Here is a 19,434-nt window from a genome sequence, read left to right as displayed (position 1 = left end):
TCGTAAGAGTAATTGAAAATGCCGGAATCTGCACAGTGAGTGATACATTGTTGGAATCAGAGTCTTTGTTCCTACATCATGCTGCTCTCAGGTGGGCTAGCAAATATCTGGTTACAGAATGTAATGCTGGTTCGTGTGGCCCAACTGCGCCACAGGCCGGAGGGGCATAACTTAAAAACTATGGGGTGTTCACTAGAGGCTCTGATGGTGTGGATAGGCTGGGCCACAGGTAGTCACCAGGTACCACTCACAGGGCGGTGCCCGGTCCTGCAGCAGCTGAATGACAGGTCAAGACAGGTGTACAAGATATACAGAGCACAGACAGAGATGTAGTTAGACAGTCCGAGGTTCGGGTAGGCAGCACAGGTTCAGTATTCGTAGCCGAGGCCAGGAACGGAGACACAACACTAAAGCACCTTACAGGAAACTTGACAGAAAACTGAACAAGAACCTAGATCAGGCGAGGAATGATGGGGGGAGAGGCCTCATACTGGAAATCCCGCCACAAGCAGGAACTGGCCACACCTCCCTATAGCCAGGTGGAACTCACCAGCAGCACGAGGATACCGAGTTGGAAAGGCTACAAGAGGCAGTTCAGAGAGACAAACTGAGGCTGGGGAGAGCAGAGAGAACGGTGCTTACCAGCTGTGTGATTGGTTGGCATGATATATATATACAGTGCATGACAAATATACAGTGCCCACTGTACCTTTAAAGCCCCAAACACCAGGACTAGATCATTGAAGCAATACTGGCTGGGATGCTGCTTCATTGGTATTTTTGTGCAAGAATTAGCAATTTATATGTTTCACATATAGAGGTGAGAAAAACTAATGTACACCCTATTTGAATTCTATAATTACGGTATACGTATGAGAACATTATAAAAAAAATCTGGTCATAAGGTCATAAAATTAGGTAAATGCAACCTCAGATGAGCAAGAACACATGACATGGTACAGCGCGTCATTATTCATTTAACAAAAACTAGGCCAAAATGCAGAAGCAATGTGTGAAAATTAAGTACACCCCGTGATGTGGGGAGGGTTATACAGAGAATCAGCAGGAAAAACAAGATTTTGTAAACAATAAACGGTTCAGTAAGTGATACTTACTTGAGTTAGGGTCCTAGATCATGCTGCTCTCAGAGAAGCAAACACCTGGTGACAGATCACCTTTACAGGACCCAATACACTTTAGGCTGCTTTCACACTTCCGTCTTTTTCAATCAGTCACAATCCGTTCTGAGACTGATCCATTGAAGATAGTGGTAAAAGTGATGCGATGAATGCTGTGAAAAAACGGATCCGTTGTATAGAGAGAGGGAGAATATATATACAGTGTCTTGCGAAAGTATTCGGCCCCCTTGAATTTTTCAACCTTTTCCCACATTTCAGGCTTCAAACATAAAGATAAAACATTTAAATTTTATAGTGAAGAATCAACAACAAGTGGGACACAATTGTGAAGTTAAACAAAATGTATTGCTTATTTTAAACTTTTGTAAAAAATAAACTGAAAATTGAGGCGTGTAATATTATTCGGCCCCTTTACTTTCAGTGCAGCAAACTCACTCCAGAAGTTCATTGAGGATCTCTGAATGATCCAATGTTGTCCTAAATGACTGATGATGATAAATATAAGCCACCGGCATGTAATCAAGTCTCCGTATAAATGCACCTGCTCTGTGATAGTCTCAGTGTTCTGTTTAAAGCACAGATAGCATCATGAAGACCAAGGAACACAACAGGCAGGTCCGTGATACTGTTGTGAAGGTTAAACCTGTATTTGCTTACAAAAAGATTTCCACAACTTTAAACATCCCAAGAAGCACTGTGCAAGCGATCATATTGAAATGGAAGGAGTATCATAACACTGCAAATCTACAAAAACCCGGCTGTCCCTCAAAAATCTCATCTCAAACAAGGAGAAGACTGATCAGAGATGCAGCCAAGAGGCCCATGATCACTCTGCATGCTCTATCTTGGTCTCATCAGTCCAAAAGACTCTTTCTTAAAAGGATTTTGCCTTACTCACATACATTTTTTCAAACTGTAGTCCAGCTTTTTTATGTTTCTGTGTCAGCAGTGGGGTCTTGCCATAGCGTTTAATTTCATTCAAATATGGACAGATAATTTGCGCTGACATTGATGCTCCCTAAGCCTGCAGTACAGCTTGAAATTTTGGACATTGATTGGGGCTGCTTATCCTCAATCTGGACTATCCTGCATCACAACCTTTCAGCAAATTTTCTTTGTTATCCACGTCCAGGTAGATTAGCTACAGTGACATGAATGGTAAACGTCTTGATTATGTTGCGCATGATGGACAAAGTAACATCAAGATCTCTGGAGATGGACTTGTAACCTTGAGATTTGTGATTATTTTTTTTAACAAGTTTGGTTCTCAAGTCCTCACACAGTTCTCTTCTACTCTTTCTGTTCTCCATGCTTAGTGTGGCACACACAGACACACAATGCAAAGATTGAGTCAACTTCTCCCCTTTTAATCTAGTTTCAGGTGTGATTTTCAAATTATAGCAATATTGGAGTTGTAGCACTTTGATGTCCATTTAGCTTAAAATGTATTTGTGGAACTTTCTAGTTCTCATTTTCCTATTACCCACACCTGCTACTTGCCACATGTGAGTTTGAATGAACATCACATGCATGAAACAAAGTTTTTTACCCACAATTTTAGAAAGGTGACAACAATTTTGTCAGTCCCATTTTTGGGGTTTTGTGTGAAATTATATCTAATTTGCATTTTTCTCCTCAGTTTTTTTTGTGTTTTTCTAATACACACAAAGGAAATGAACATGTATATAAGAAAATGTGTAATTGCAATAATTTTCTGGTAGGAATACTTCATTTTGTGGAAAAATTAAAAGGGTGCCAACACTTTTGGCCATGACAGTGTTAAGGCCGCTTTACACGCTGTGATATCGTTACCAATATCACTAGCGTGCGTACTCGCCCCCATCGGTTGTGCGACACGGGCAAATCGCTGCCCGTGGCGCACAAAATCGCGCTGACCCGTCACACTACTTACCTGCCTAGTGACGTCGCTGTGACCGGCGAACCGCCTCCATTCTAAGGGGGCGGTTCATTCAGCATCACAGCGACGTCACTAAGCGGGCGCCCAATAGAAGTGGAGGGGCAGAGATGAGCGGGACGTAACTTCCCACCCACCTCCTTCCTTCCGCATTGCCGGCGGCCACAGGTAAGGTGAGGTTTCTCGTTCCTGCGGTGTCACACATAGCGATGTGTGCTGCCGCAAGAAAGACGAACTACATCGTACACGCAGCAGCAACGATAATTGGGAATAGGGGGGCATGTCACCGATTAGCGATTTTGCACGTTTTTGCGACAATGCAAAATCGCTCATAGATGTCACATGCAACGACATCGCTAAAGCGGCCGGATGTGCGTCACAAATTCCGTGACCCCAACGAGATCGCTTGAGTGATGTCGTAGCGTGTAAGGCCCTGTGCGCACACTGCGTTTTTACCCGCAGTTTTACCCGCGGTTTTGCTGCAGAAATTTCTTGAGAAATGTTTGTAATCTTTCTGCAGACATTTCCCAGCAAAACCTATGGGAAAAAAATAGCTGTGCGCACACTGCGTTTTTTTCTCAAGAAAATTCTTTCTGCAGAATTTCTTGAGAAAATTTCTTAAGAAAATGTGCATGTCACTTCTTTTCCGCAGGTACCCGCGGGTATACCACAGGTAGCAAATGATGTGCGGTATACCCTCGGTATAGCCGCGGTTTACCTGCGGTAATGTTCATCGCTGCCTGTGGTTTGCAGGAAAGTGATGTCATTATAACAGGAAGAGGAAGCGGAGCATAAACACACACACATCACACTCCCTGGACGCCGCACGGAAGCACTTCCGTGTGACCTCCATTGGGTGCCCGTGCAGTCTGTGTCCCTCTCCAGCCCCACGGCTGCCCGCACAGCAGTGTGCCAGTGTCTGCCCGCCCTGCAGTATCAGCAGCTTCTCACCCTGCAGTGCTGACAGCCGCGGGGGTGACGAGTGCTGTTGTCAGGAGGTTAGATGAGATCATTACTTGCTGTGACGATCTCCTGACGTCACCGCTGTCACCGCCTTCTATGCCCGTCTCGCGGGCGGCCCGAGACTGTCACTAGCGGTGACGTCACGGGCTCTCGCGATACTGCTGAGAACGCGGCGGGAATAGAAGTCAGTGACAGCGCTGATGTCAGGAGAGCAGGAGATCGTCACAGCAGGTAATGATCTCATTCAACCTCCTGACAGCAGCGCTCGTCATCCCCTGCAGTGACCTGGGCTGACCTATTGATGTTAGCTCAGGTCACTGCATTGCTCTCCCAGCCAATAGGGAACATTTTGTTCTTCATTGACTGGGACAGTGACTATGGTATGGATCGTCGTGGGACCCCCTTATTGGATTACGTCGGACCCGGATTTGATTGTTCTTTTCAATAAATTGGTGAAAGAGGGAATGTTTTGGGGAGTGTTTTTTCAAATAAAACTTTTTTTGTTGTCATTTTTTTTTTATTACTGACTGGGTTGGTGATGTCGGTTTATCTGATAGACGCCTGACATCACGAACCCCAGGGCTTGATGCCTGGTGACATTACACATCTGGCATCAACCCCATATATTACCCCATTTGCCACCGCACCAGGGCAACGGGATGAGTTGGGGCAAAGCGCCAGGATTGGCACGTCTCATGGATGCGCCACTTCTGGGGCGGCTGTGGCCTGCTATTTTTAGGCTGGGGAGTGTCCAATAACAGTGGACCTCCCTAGTCTGAGAATACCAGACCATAGCTGTCCGCTTTACCTTGGCTGGTGATCCAATTTGGGGGGGGGGGACCCCACATTTTTTGTTTTAAATTATTTATTTAATGTAAAATAACAGTGTGGGGTGCCCTCTGTTTTGGATTACCAGCCAAGGTGAAGCTGCCAGCTGTGGTCTGCAGGCTGCAATCGTCTGCTTTACCCTAGCTGGCTACAAAAGATAGGGGGACCTCACGTTGTTTTTTTTTAATTATTTATTCTTTGGCTAAATACAAGGCTAAGCACCCTTTAGTGCCACATGAAAGTCATTAAAGGGTGCCAGCTTAGAATATGCAGGGATGTGGGACATTATTTAGGTCTTTCTCATCTATTATCTATCTATCTATTCATCTATCCATCTTTCCCTCTATCCATTATCTGTCTGTCTATCTATCTATCGATTATCTATATTATTTATTGCAGTTACAGCATAAAAAACTGCAGGGACCAACCTGCGGAAAAACCGCGGCAAAAGCATATGCGTTTTTCCCGCGGTTTTGGTGCGTTTTTTTACCGCAGGTGCGGTAATCTTCAACTCCCAGAAGTTTCTCAAGAAATTTTCTTGAGAAAAATCACTTTTCTAGTGCACACATAGCCTAAAGCGGCCTTTAGGGAGCGATTATCAGCTTATATCTATAGCAGGGAGGGCTTTTATTATCATCTTCATCTGATATACTCCTTTAATGCCCCCATACACCTTAGAATAATATCAGCTGGACCTGCCCCTATTGACGGGTTTCTTCTAACAGGCTATTGCGTATGTGGGTCCTGGAGAAGGTGATTGTCAGGGGAGCTGTTCTTGGTGCTGGCAGCCAGATATGTTCAGTCATGGACCGGAACTACCGTTCTACTGCTTCATCAACTGCAGATCTGTCTCCTATTGATTTGAATACAGGGTGCTTTACACGCTGCGACATGGCTAACGATATATCGTCGGGGTCACAATGTTTGTGACGCAAATCCGGCGTCGTTAGCGACATCGCAGCATCTAACACCTCTGAGTGACCTAAAACAATCGCAAAAGAGGTAAAAATCATTGGTTTTGGAGAGGTCGCTCCAAAACCAAAAATCGTTGACAGATGAGTAGCGAGGTTGTTTGTCGTTCCTGCGGCAGCACACATCGCTATGTGTGACACCGCAGGAACGAGGAAACTCACCGTACCTGCGTCCCGCCGGCAATGAGGAAGGAAGGAGGTGGGCGGGATCTGCCGCCCGCTCATCTCCGCCCCTCCTCTGCTATTGGGCGGCCACTTAGTGACACGGCAGTGACGTCGCTATAACGCCGAACGCACCTCCCCCTTGAAGGAGGGATTGTTCGGCGGCCACAGCGACGTCGCTGAACAGGTATGTGCATGTGATGATGCCGTAGCGATAATGTTCGCTACGGCAGCGATCACTACATATCGCACACACGACGGGGGCGGGTGCTATCGTGCACGACATCGCTAGCAAACGCTAGCAATGTCACAGCGTGTAAAGCACCCTTAACCCAGCCACGATCACTATGCAGTTGATGGATCTGAGCGGTGCAGTTCCAAAACTGAGCATATCCGGCTGGCACCAGAAACAACTGATTGGCAGGAGTGCTTGGTGTCGCACTCCCACCGATTAGATACTGATAACCTATCCGAAGGATAGCATACAGTACTATACGTCACTATGTGTATGAGAGATGGTGCCCAAGTAGGGATTTAGCCCATAAATTATGTAAGAGAAGATCTCGGCACTCAGGGCTATATGATGAAATGGCAAAAAGTTTCATCCAGTTACAAATTATTTAATATTTTGGTCCAAATTTCTGGACCTTCATCAGAAAGTAAAGGATTGCCAGCGGAGAAACAGTTCCAGGAATTGTAGTGCAGAGGTAAAGCAGCCATAATTTCACCACCGGAGTGGTGCTTTACATTTAAGTCCCCTGTCATATACTTACCCGCTGCTGTCCTCATCTTTGTCCAGAGTCACTTCGGTCGTATTTGTGACTTTACTGCCAGCTCCAGTATTTCATGTAGCTTGCACATGGTCATAACTCAATGCAACTCTATGAGAGCCTCATTCTGGCTCTCAGAGTTGTATTGAGAGCTTGTGATTTAACTTCTGATTTCCGGACAGCCAGAAGTTATTTACATAAGATGGCACTGCAGGACTTACATTTAGGGTGCACTCACACTAGCATCTAGTAGAGTATAACTCGGACAAATGCTATCTGATATTTTTTTGGATAGCAATCACTCCAATGTTATACTATGGAGCAGTGCCGACTAGCGTTTATTTCTCATGCCGAGTCTGCATGAGTAAAAAATTGCTTCATGCTGCGATTGGCAGCGTATATCGGACGGTGCGTGCAAAAGCATCAGACTTCACCCAGATGACATATGACTGCAGACTAATATACAACGACAGACAATGGAGAAGATGGAAGAACTAAGTTCTTCATCTTCTTTGCACCTTGCACCCATGCTCTGATTATCGCATGCAAGATAATAGGAGCACAGTGAATGACACTTGGCTCATACTCACAGAGGTGAGTGTCCTTTGAATGTAGAATCCGATTCTATCGCATGAATCATCGAATGCTATTCACTAGTGTGAGCGTACCCTTATAGTGCCACTCCAGCGCTGAAAAAACCCGCTGCAGTGGTTCTTAATGCAAAACAAGGTTTTTGATGTTAAATCATTTATAAAAAATACTTCTGTATTTAGATATTGGTGTCACATACTGTACTTGTTATAGCGCCACCTGGTGCTCTTTTCATTTCACGAGGTTCCTCTTGTACACAGAGGACAGAGACAATAAAAATCTAGAGCACGGGTGTGCAGCATTTTTTTTTGGTCCAAGGGCCACATGGTCATACTGAACCAACCTGAAGGGCTTCAAAAAAAATTAAGGGGCTACTTGAATTAATACATCAGCAGAACCAAGGTTTAAGTATTTGAGAAAGATATGGAGAGTTTCTGTTTAAAAAAAATCAATGTGAACACAAGCAACTTACACTGAGTTTTTGGAGCAGAAACTTAACTACATCCTCCTCATAATCTCACAAGTTAGTTTTGAGTATTTTTCAGTTTTAACAATGAGCACGTTATGGATTGCTACATGATACAAGAACCACAATACTGATGAGACAGTCAGTATCACATATAAACATTTACATCCAGGTACCCTATAGGTGACATCTTCTTTGATTGGAATCATTCCCATCTCTTTTGTCTCTAACTTCGTATTATAGTTCCAATACCATGATGACTTTCACGAATTGTCTTTGCAGGCTTCCCTCTTCTTCGGTCTTCTGACATGGTGCCCTTGAAAATAAAAGTATCATTATACTTCCCCATAAAAAAAAATATATCCTATGCAGCACCACTAAATAAATAATTGACCCTCACTGTGGTTCCTGCACAAAATATCCCCCCCGACACTGCTCTTCTCTTTAATATCTGCATCATACTCTATAATATCCCTCACACTGACTCGCTCCATATGTCGTACACACCCTGCACCACTCTATAATGTTCCCACACACCCTACACAGCTCTGTGCCGCCCCCGCGTCAGCAGCCGGGCTGCTCGGATCCGGATCCGCGGTGGCTCGAGGGATCTCCAGACCTGGGGGTCGGGGTCGCGCGGCCACTCAGAATAAAAAGGGGGGAATATTTACAAGGGAGGATGTGGAAAGTTCGTGATGCCACCCGTGGTGTGTGGTAAGGTGGAGTACCACCGCTGCAGTTGGGAGTACCCGGTGGCGATGGTGGGGGCAGCCTGGTGTTTAACCCCACAGGTAGGGGGAATCCCCCGGGACTTGATGAGGGCTGCGGGGAGGTGCCATTGGGATGGTAAGCATCACTTATGTACTCACTCAGTCCAATAACGCTGACACCGACAACTGTGGTAAACCAAAGTTCTTAACAATGCTGCCGCTTGAAGGGAGCACTCCTGGATCCCGTGCCCGTTGGTGTTTTGCCTTTGCACCTTTTCTTCTAACTGGTCCCTTTAGCATAAAACTAGTTGGGTCCCGCTCACCAGTGTGGCTAACTGGGTGAGCTTGCTCTCAGGGTTCACGCTTGGGATTTTCTAGACAGACTATGTAGTGGGAAAGTCCTATCCCCCTCGTTGCACTAGTACCCCGATTTTGGAGTGGGTGGAGGACAGATCTTGAAGGCTCCGTCCTCGTTGGGTAAATTGCCAGGACGCCTGAAGCTACTTCCTGACCTAGGATCCACGTACCCCGTCGTGCCCTGGCTCCTGCCCGGTGATGGCACAAGGCAGCCGACTGTCCTCCTCGACAGTCCGTGCCACTTGTCACGATCCCCTGCGATGGGGTCCAGCTCCTACCAGGCCCAGACCAACGTCTGCCACCTAGTAGTACCAAGGAACCCAGCTCCTGACCTCTGCTCTCGAGAGTCACCACTCAACTGCGCTGCTCTTAACACTCCTGACCTCCCCTTACCCAACCCCCCAAGTGGGCGACCCTATTCCCTTCAGGCTGTCCACTGGTGTGTCTGGTGGGTGTGGTGCAGAGTGTTCCTAGAATTTTGATTAGCTTGTTCTTGGCAACACCAAAGGTCAGGGACCCGTAACCAAGGAGGAGGTGGATACTGTGCAGAAGGGCAGATTGCACAATACCATGTGACGGCCTGATAGGCCAGGGCGTCAAAGCTTCATAATCTCCCCTGCACCCTGCACAGCTCCATAATGTTCCCGCACACCTAGCACCGCTCTATGAAGTCATCCATACCCTGCATCACTCTATAAAGTCATTCACACCCTGCACCACTCTATAATGTTTCCCCGCATCCTGCACTGCTCCATAATGTTCCCGCACACTCTGCACCACTCTTTAATGTTCCTGCACACCCTGCACAGCTCCATAATATCCCCCACATCCTGCACAGCTCCATCATGTCCCCCACACTCTGCACAGCTCCATAATCTCCCCTGCACTCTACACCACTTTATAAAGTTCCCCCACACCCTGCACAGCTCCATAATGTCCCCACACTCCCTGCACTGCTGTATAAAGTTCCCACACACCCTGCACCGCTCTATAATGTTCCCCCCCACCCTGCACCACTTCAAAATGTTCCCACACATCCTGCACAGCTTCATAATGTCCCCCACATCCTGCAACGCTTCATAATGCTCCCACACTCCCTGCACAGCTCCATAATGTTCCCGCACACCCTGCACTGCTCCAAAATGTCATCCACACCCTGCACCGCTCTATAATGTTCCCCCACACCCTGGACCGCTCTATAATGTTCCCTCAAATCTTGCACCGCTTCAGAATGTTCCCACACACCCTGCATCGCTCCATAATGTACCACCACACCCTGCACCGCTCCATAATGTACCAGCACACCCTGCATCGCTCCATAATGTTCCTCACACCCTGCACTGCTCCATAACGTTCCTCATACCCTGCACTGCTCCAAAATGTCATCCACACCCTGCACCACTCTATAATGTTCCCCCACACCCTGGACCACTCTATAATGTTCCCTCACATCTTGCACCGCTTCAGAATGTTCCCACACACCCTGCACCGCTCCATAATGTCCACCACACCCTGCACCGCTCCATAATGTACCAACACACCCTGCACTGCTCCATAAGGTTCCTGCACACCCTACATCGCTCCCTAATGTTCCTCACACCCTGCACTGCTCCATAATGTTCTGCTATACCACTTCATAAATGTTCCCCCACACCCTGTACCGCTCCATAATGTTCCCCTACATCACTCCATAATGTTCCCACATACCATGCACTGCTTGATAATGTTCTCCCACACTCTGCACTGCTCATATCAATACCAACCTTCCTCCTATAACAGTATACATAATTTTCGGCTTCTCCTGCAGAGCTTACCATTTCCGGCTGCATCCTCATCCCCTTGGCGCTAGTGACAGCAGCATTGTGATGAGATCAGCGTGATGACTGCTGGACGCCAGGTGGAGGATGACTAACTTTGATCTACACCAGTCCCAATGCTCTAGTATTCAACTGTAATTTGCATCTGAAAGATGCAAATACAGGAGGATGAGAATCGGAGCCACCCGATTCTCCATTGGCCACACAACATCCTTTGCTGGGCTGCATGTGGTCTGGGGACCGTATGTTGTGCAGGCCTAAACTAGAATTAGGAACTTTTTCTCATCAGTATTCTACACATTCTGCAGTCTTTGTGAATATCAAAACAACACCAGGGGGCGCCAAAGCAAAGATTTAACAGAAATATGTAGACACTAAAGCATTTGTTAAAATGATTCAAATTGAAAACTTGTTCTGCTTTACCTGACTTTATAGAGAAATGTAATATTTAGTCATTCAATACTCCCTTTAAGAGGGCTGAGAATGTTTTAGTTGCTTTCTTCTCAGTTTGTGTCAGATCCAAGTCTGCATACTGCTTACATGGCAGCTGTAACATGTTCTATGGAAACAGTAGGGTGAATGTATAGAGAGGGTTTCTCAAGTATCAAAGAAGGCTCAGTACGGCGTTTCCACAGGGCAACTGAGCCAATCAACACTGCTGGATGGGGACAGAGTTCACGGCTATTACTATTAGTGCTTAACAAGGCGGTCTGTAATTATTATTTTAACATCAGCTGTAGTTTACGAGAAAATGGCTATAAAAGCAGGAAATTGACTTTATTATATATATTTTTTTTAAATCCTACTTTATGTAAATATTCCAGAGATCGAATTTAACCACTTTTTGTGGCAGAAATTGATTTTTGCACTTTTATTCTTTCGTCCTCATTTTTCATTTTTTTTCTTTTAGGCTATGTGCACACTTTGCGTTTTGAACTGCAGCGTTTTAATGCCAAAATGCATGCGTTTTGATTTTCAAGCAAAGTCTATGGGAAATGGGGATTTCTTGTGCGTACTTTGCTGTCAAAAACGCAGCGTTTAATTTGCATATTTTTAGGCAAAAACTCAGCGTTTAAAGAAGCAACATGTCAATTGTTTTTGCCATTTGGGCTGCGTTTTGCTAACATTAGAGTCAATGAGAAGTTGCAAAATGCATTCTACATCAAAATTCCAGCGTTTTACATGCTTTTTTGATGCAGAAAACATGCGTTTTGGACCAATTAATTGCATGCTTTTTTGGCAAAATATTAATGGTATGATATGTCCCTTTACACACACACACATAGTCTGACAATTAAAATTAAGAAAATCCATAAATAAATGTAATTTTATGCATAATTATCACAAAGTTATCATTTTAATAAAATAAGCCAATTTTTGATTGATAATAATCTTGATATTTGTTATCATTTTTTTCCTTTTTTTTATAGTGTTTGTATGTTTACACTTTATTTAGTATTGTATTTTTAGTCAAAACGCATCTGATTTTAAGCAGTGAAAAAGCATGTAAAACACGGTAAAAACGCGGCAAAAACGCAAGTGTATTTATAGCGTTTTTGTGGTCAAAACCAACTTTGGCAAAAACCATTTCTGCCAAGGGATGCATTTAGAACTGCAAGTACCTCGACGCAAAGTGCGCACATAGCCTGAATCGGTTTCCTTCCCATTTTCCAAGAGGTATTAGGCCCTGTGCGCACTAGAAAAAGGATTTTCTCGAAATTTCTTGAGTCTGAAAGATTAGCGCACTTGCGTTAAAGACACGCACCAATAACGTATGCGTTTTTGATGCGTTTGAATGCCTTTTTTCCGCAGGTTGGTCCCTGAGGTTTTTTTTTACCATTATCTATGGCAAAAAACGCAGGTACCTGCAGAAAAGCAGTGACATGCTCATTCTTTTTCTCAAGAAATTCTGCAGAAAGAATGTTCTTAAGAAAAAAACGCGGTGTGCACACAGATATTTTTTTTGCCATAGGTTTTGCTGGGGAATGTCTGCAGAAAGGTTACAAACGATTTCTCAAGAAATTTCTGCAGCAAAAACGCAAAAAAAAAGCGGGTAAAACCGCAGTGTGAGCACAGGGCCTTACTTAATTTTATTTTCTGTTGACATAGACATATGAGTACTTGTTTCTTGTGGGACAAGTTGTAGTTTTGAAAGAAAATACTAGATTTCCAATACGCTGTGCTGCAAAAATTCTGTGTGATGAAAGTGAAAAAAAATCCACCATAGTTTTCTTTTTTTGGGGGGGATTTAGTTTACACGGTGTTCACTATGTACTAAAAACGACCTAGTAATTTTGATTTTAAAAGTCAGTAAAGTTGCAGTGATACCAGAGCTGCGTAGATTAAATCAATATTAATTAATACATATATTACACTATACTTTCTTTTATTCCATTTTCTTAGGTTAGCAAAATGATTGAAAAACCTGCAACTCTGACTTTTTTTCCTTCGTGCGTTAAAACCAAATATGCATATTTTATCTTTTCAGAATTGCAAAATGATGTCTTTAAGTTTTAAAGTTTGACGATGTATGGTTTAAATTAGATTACAGCTGCTAGAAAGTGACAAAAGTTGGAATATATGCACAGCAAACTATTTGACATTGCTGTGTATATATTGATTTTTTTTTTAGCGCTTTTTCAGGTGTCTGAAATAGACAATGGATGAAGGTTCTCTTATTTTGGGGTAACTTAAGCGAATGGCAAGCTATATACAATATTGTTAGTCTGCTCTGATTAAGATGAGAGGCTCACAAGGTGGGTCCTGATCGAATGATATCAATATGCCCTTATGGCACATATCAAAGTAAGTTGTTGTGGTGATAGCGTCTCCTAATTATGGAACATAAGGAAAGTATGGAGTAATAATTCTCTTTTCTGTTTGTGTTGTTTTTTTCTTCCAGTGGCAATCGATCTTCGAAAACCTTTAAGCCAAAAAAAAGTATTCCCGAGGGCTCCCATCAGTACGAGTTGTTGAAACATGCGGAAGCCACTTTGGGCAGTGGGAACCTGCGCATGGCTGTCATGCTGCCAGAGGGAGAAGATCTGAATGAGTGGGTGGCTGTAAATAGTAAGTGGTTTAGAATTGAAACACAAACTGTATTAGGTAAAATAAGTTACCGTCCTAAATCGGTTAGGGAAAGTTCAGACACTGTGGATTTGCTCCAGACATTTTGTGCAGGAAATTGGCAGTCGAGGAGCTCAGCAGCATAACATCCGTACAAGCAATGTGTAGGTATTGCCAGAAATTCACCTGTGAACTAGCAATATTTAAAATAATAATAAAAAAAGATACTTAACTTTTTATGAGGTGTTTTTCCAGTCAATCAATCAATTAGATGCGACAATCCCGGCCCTTTACCTGTCTCTTCCCAATTGCCCTGGTGTGATGGCAATCGGGCTAATAGGGGTTAATAACAGCGCACAGCTGTCATCAAGTCCAGAATTAGTTTCATAGTTTCATAGTTTTTTTAAGGTTGAAGGGAGACTCTAAGTCCATCTAGTTCAACCCGTAGCCTAACATGTTGATCCAGAGGAAGGCAAAAAAAACCCAATGTGTCAAATAAGCTCCAATGGGGAAAAAAATTCCTTCCTGACTCCACATACGGCAATCAGACTAGTTCCCTGGATCAACACCCTGTCATAAAATCTAATATACATAACTGGTAATATTATATTTTTCAAGAAAGGCATCCAGGCTCTGCTTAAATGTTAGTAGTAATGCGTAGGGGTGTATGAGACCCCCCCCATCACTAATCTTATAAGTAAAAAGAAATTAACACAAACAGAGAGAAAAATCCTTTATTTGAAATAAAATACAGCACCCTCCTTTTTCTTTTTATTAACCCCAAAAAGACCCTTGCAGTTCCACCGTAATCCACACGACGGTCCTGGCTCTGCTACATCCGAGGCTGGAGAGACCGAAAACATGTCCGATCTTTCCAGGCTCTGGGAAACTCTGACAAGGGGGACCCGGCTGGCAGCAGTGATATCACTCAGTTCACCGGAGGTCATATCCGGATTCCTACGGAATGACCACCGGTGAACTGATTACCGCACTCTGGCTTAAAGTGCGGGACCATGCCCTGCACTCCACCAGCCCTGCACTCCCCGACCCCCGGCCGGCACTATCAGTGTTAAAGGGCTGGCGGAGTGCGGGGCACAGCCCTACACTTTAAGCCGGAGTGCTTCAGGTCACCAAAGGTCATACCGTGGAAACCCAGGTATGACCTCCAGTGAAATGAGTGACATCACTGCTGCCGGCTGGGTCCCCCTTGTCAGTGTTTCCCAAACCTGGAGAGATCGGACATGATTTCGATCTATCCAGGCTCAGATGTAGCAGAGCCAGGACCGTTGGAAGACGTAGTGTGGATTACAGTGGAACGTCTTTTCTTTTGGGGGTTAATAAGGAGGGGAAAGAAGTTGTTGTATTTTATTTCAAATAAAGGATATTTCTGTGTTTGTGTTTATTTATTTTTTTTACTAATAGGATTAGGGATGGGGGTCTCATAGACCCCTACCCATCACTAATTCTGGGCTTGATGACAGTTGTGCACTGTCATTAACCCCTATTACCCTGATTGCACCAGGGCAAATCGGGAAGAGCCTGGTAAAATGCCGGGATGATCGTGTCTAATGGATGCGACAATTCCGGGGCAGCTGCAGGCTACTATTCTTAGCCTGGGGGGGTCCCAATTACCATGAGACTCCCCAGGCTGAGAATACCAGCCCCCAGCTGTTGGGCTTTATCATGGATGGGTATCAAAAATGGGGGGGACTGCACGTCGTTTTTTAAAATAATTTATTTATTTAAATAATTAAAAAAAAAAAAGCGACGCATGCGGTTCCTCTTATTTTGATACACAGCCAAGAGAGGCACATGGCTGGGGGCTGCAACCTGTAGCCGTCGGCATTATCTGTGCTGGGTATCATAATATGGGAGGACCCTACATCAATTGTTTTAATTATTTATTCATTTATTGTTATACCGCGATACTGACCCGCAGGCAGGGCCTGTGATTGGTTGCAGTCAGACACTGTCACACAGGCTGGGGGCGGGTTTGACTGCAACCAATCACAGACACCAGGACAGCCGGTGGGTGGGGAAAGCAGTGAATATGGATGAGCAATGATGAGCGGCCCAGGAAGTGAAGGAGAGTCCGCGGGAGCAATGTACAGCCGCGCCAGAGCCTTTGTAAGTATGAAGTGCTTGCTTAATTCTTATTTTCTTTATTTTAAATGTATTTTGTTTCAATTTCCTGACTGCTGGATCTGGATCAATGGCTGGATTCCCTGGCCCAGGTTCAGCAATAGCGTACCTTTGAAACTGTGCGGATCCGGACTTTTACAGTCCGGGTCCACCCAACACTACTCACTGGCACTACAGGCTCCAAGTAATAACAAATCCACATGACTGAAACCACGTCAGAAAAACGATCCATCTCTAAGTCAGGTGTGTGGAAGCATAGGCAGTGGTGCTCAGCTTATAGAAACATTCCATAGAGGTGCAGACGTCCAAGACAATTCACTGAGATGAGGTGAAGATATTCTTTTGTTTTGTTTTTTTAATTCAATGTTTCTTTTTTTTTTTTTTTTTTTTTATCGTCTTCACTTCCGAATTTTGCTGCAGGTCTGTAGTGGACTTGCAGCAAACTCCACTGGGTTATGTCTTTATTGCATACTACTGTATCCTCACCCATCACCTGTAGACTGAGCCCTCGCGGGCAAGGTCCTCTTTCCTCCTGTACCTGTCTGTGCCTTGTTTTCTTTATGATTATTATATTTGTCCCAATTATGTATACCCATTTTTACATGTAAAGCGCCATGGGATAAATAGCGCAACAATAATAATAATAATAATAATAAAAATAATATTGCAGATTCTAGCCACTTATTCTTGTCTATAGGAAAAATCTGCAATAAATCCACATTATTTACACAGGCGAAATTGAGTTGCTACAGATTGAAAAATTCAATTTCAAGCCTGAAAATATAAAACCAGATAAAAATGTTACGTTTGAACATAAGCTTAGTAGACACAGCTATGCACAAGCTTACAATGCTGTGATTGCCATTCTTTATCAGCACCGGTAAAGTCCAACTATGAAGTGACCGTTTTATCGCTAAGCATGTTTGCATGGGTCAGTGGTCGGACAATCTTTTACAGTCATAAATGGTTGCAATTTTATTAATTTCTATAATGAAATGTCTTTAAAAAGATTAAACAGTTGAACCACAGGTCGCCCAAAGGTACGTACATTCATGCCCAAAAGTGTGGAGACCTTTCAAATTGTTCCAGAAAATCAAGTGTTTCACCCAGAATATCTTTGCAATTACATATGTTTTGCTATAAAAATGCTTATTTCATTTGGGTGTATTGGAACAACCCAAAATTAAAACACAGAAAAAAAGGCAAATTGGACATAATTTCACACAAACCCCCCAAAATTGGCTGGACACAATTGTTGGAACCTTTCCAAAATTGTGGGTAAACAACTTTGTTTCAAGCATGTGATGCTCGTTCAAACTCACCTGTGACAAGTAACACTATGAAAATCACTCCGGAAACCAGATAAAAAGGGGAGAAGTTGACTCAATCTTTGCATTGTGTGTCAGTGTGTGCGCCACATCACGTGTGGAGAACAGAAAGGGATGAGAATTGTCTGAGAACTTGAGAACCAAAATTGTTGAAAAATATCAACAATCTTAAGGTTACAAGTCCATCTCCAGAGATCGTGATGATCTTTGTCCACGGTGTAAAACATAATCAAGAAGTTTACAACCCATGGCACTGTAGCTAATTTGCCTGGACCGCTATGGCAGGAGACACAAGAGGACCCCACTGCTGACACAGAGACATAACAAAGCTAGACTCCAGTTTGTCAAAATGTATGTGAGTAAGCCAAAAGCCTTCTGGGAAAGCATCTTGTGGAAAGATGAGAATAAGATAGCGCTTTTGATACAGCATATCATTTCACTGTTGACCAAAACGTCAAAATATGGTGAAGGTTCACAAACGTTTTGGGGTTGTTTTGCAGAATCTGGCACTGGGTGTCTTGACTGTATCCAAATCATCATGAAGTCTAAAGATTATCAAATAATTTGGGTGGCAATATAGTGCCCAGTGTCAGAAAGATGGGTTTGTGTCCTAGGTCATGGGTCTTCCAGCAGGACAATGACTTCAAACATGCTTCATAAAGTGCCCAGAAATGGATGGAAACAAAGTGCTGGAGAGTTCTGAAGTGTCAGCAATGAGTCTGGATCTAAATCTTACTGAACAACTGTGGAGAGATCGTAAAATTGCTGTTGGGAGAAGGCAAGCTTCATGTATGAGACCTAGAGCAATTTGCAAAATAAGAGTGGTTCAAAATTTCAGTTGAGAGGTGTAAGAAGCTTATTGATTGCTATAAGAAGTGATTGATTGCAGTTATTTATTTCAAAGGGTGTGCAACTAAATATTAAGTTGAGGATGCCAATAATGTTATCCAACCCACTTTTGGAGTTCTGTGTGTAATTATGTCCAATTAGCCTTTTTTCTCTTTTTCTTTTTTGTTGTCCCAATACACATAAAGGAAATAAATGTGTATAACAAATTGTGTAATTGCATGAATTTTCTGGGACAAATACCTCATTTTCTGAAACAATTTAAAGGCTGCCAACATTTTCAGTATGACTGTATAACCAAATCATACATACTGATAACCAATTCACCTGTGCAGTACAATGCAACTATCACTATGAAAACACGGGTGAAATTATATCTGATTGGGTGTTTTTATTTATGCACTGTCATTCATTTTTAGATATTGTTTTTTAGCATGACACAATGTTTTGTATAGTCTTTTGTTGTGAATGCTAACAAGTTTTCTTTTCATTAACAGCTGTGGATTTTTTCAACCAGATCAATATGTTATATGGGACCATAACAGATTTCTGTACAGAGGAAAGTTGTTCCGTAATGTCAGCTGGTCCAAAGTAAGAGAATTACATTTTACACCAAAATTGTTCTACGTTTAAAGGGAGCCTGTCACCAGATTTGTCACTTATAACCTGCGGCCACCACCAGTAAGCCCTTAAATTCCACATTCTAGAATACTGTATATAAGTGCTAAGGCTGCTCTATATAACATAAAAAACATTTTATTTTACTCATCTGTGGGGCGGTCCGGTCCAATGGGCGTCACTGGTCTTGGTTCAGCGTCTCCTCAATTCCTTACGTCACCATCCTCCTTCCCAGCTCCGTGTGGATGACGCATCCTACATCATCCACATAGAGGCCTCCGTTGCGATCCTGTGCATGTGCACTTTTGTCTGCCCTGCTGACGGCAGAGTAAGTACTGTAATGCACAGACACAGGCAAAGGTCAAAGTCCGCCCGCGCATGCACACTACAATACTTTGATCTGCCCTTAGCCAGGTAGATCAAAGTGCAAACACGCAGGAGCATAATGGAGGACTGTGTATCGATGATGTATGATGGGTGATGCACTTGGAGCAAGGAAGAGAGGAGGTGCCCATCGAACCCAACCGCTCTGCAGGTGAGTATAATAAAAGATGTTTTTCGTGTTATACAGAGTGGCCTGGGTTCTAATAAACAGTATTCTAGAATGCTGTATGTAAGGGCTCAGTGATGGTGGCTGCAGCTTATAGGGGACAAATATGGTGACAGGTTCCCTTTAAGTTTATTATGTTCCTGATTCTTATTTTATCCTCTTAAAGGGAACCTGTTATCAAATACAATATGCCCT

General features: G+C 43.6%; 1 protein-coding gene across 1 annotated transcript in view; it reads left to right on the top strand.

Moving 5' to 3' along the window:
* Positions 1-19,434, top strand: part of MOB1B (MOB kinase activator 1B) — a 109,450-nt gene that overhangs the window by 63,069 nt on the left and 26,947 nt on the right. The window contains exons 2-3 of the mRNA XM_075351563.1: positions 13,592-13,758; positions 18,569-18,662. Coding sequence (XP_075207678.1) covers positions 13,592-13,758; positions 18,569-18,662 — 261 coding nt within the window. The remainder of the gene's footprint in view (positions 1-13,591; positions 13,759-18,568; positions 18,663-19,434) is intronic.

The sequence above is a fragment of the Anomaloglossus baeobatrachus genome, chromosome 1 (genome assembly GCF_048569485.1).
Source record: "Anomaloglossus baeobatrachus isolate aAnoBae1 chromosome 1, aAnoBae1.hap1, whole genome shotgun sequence".
Classification (NCBI taxonomy): Eukaryota; Metazoa; Chordata; class Amphibia; order Anura; family Aromobatidae; genus Anomaloglossus; species Anomaloglossus baeobatrachus.
The sequence above is the reverse complement of the archived record's forward strand: the minus strand, read 5'-3'. Positions and strand labels throughout refer to the sequence as shown.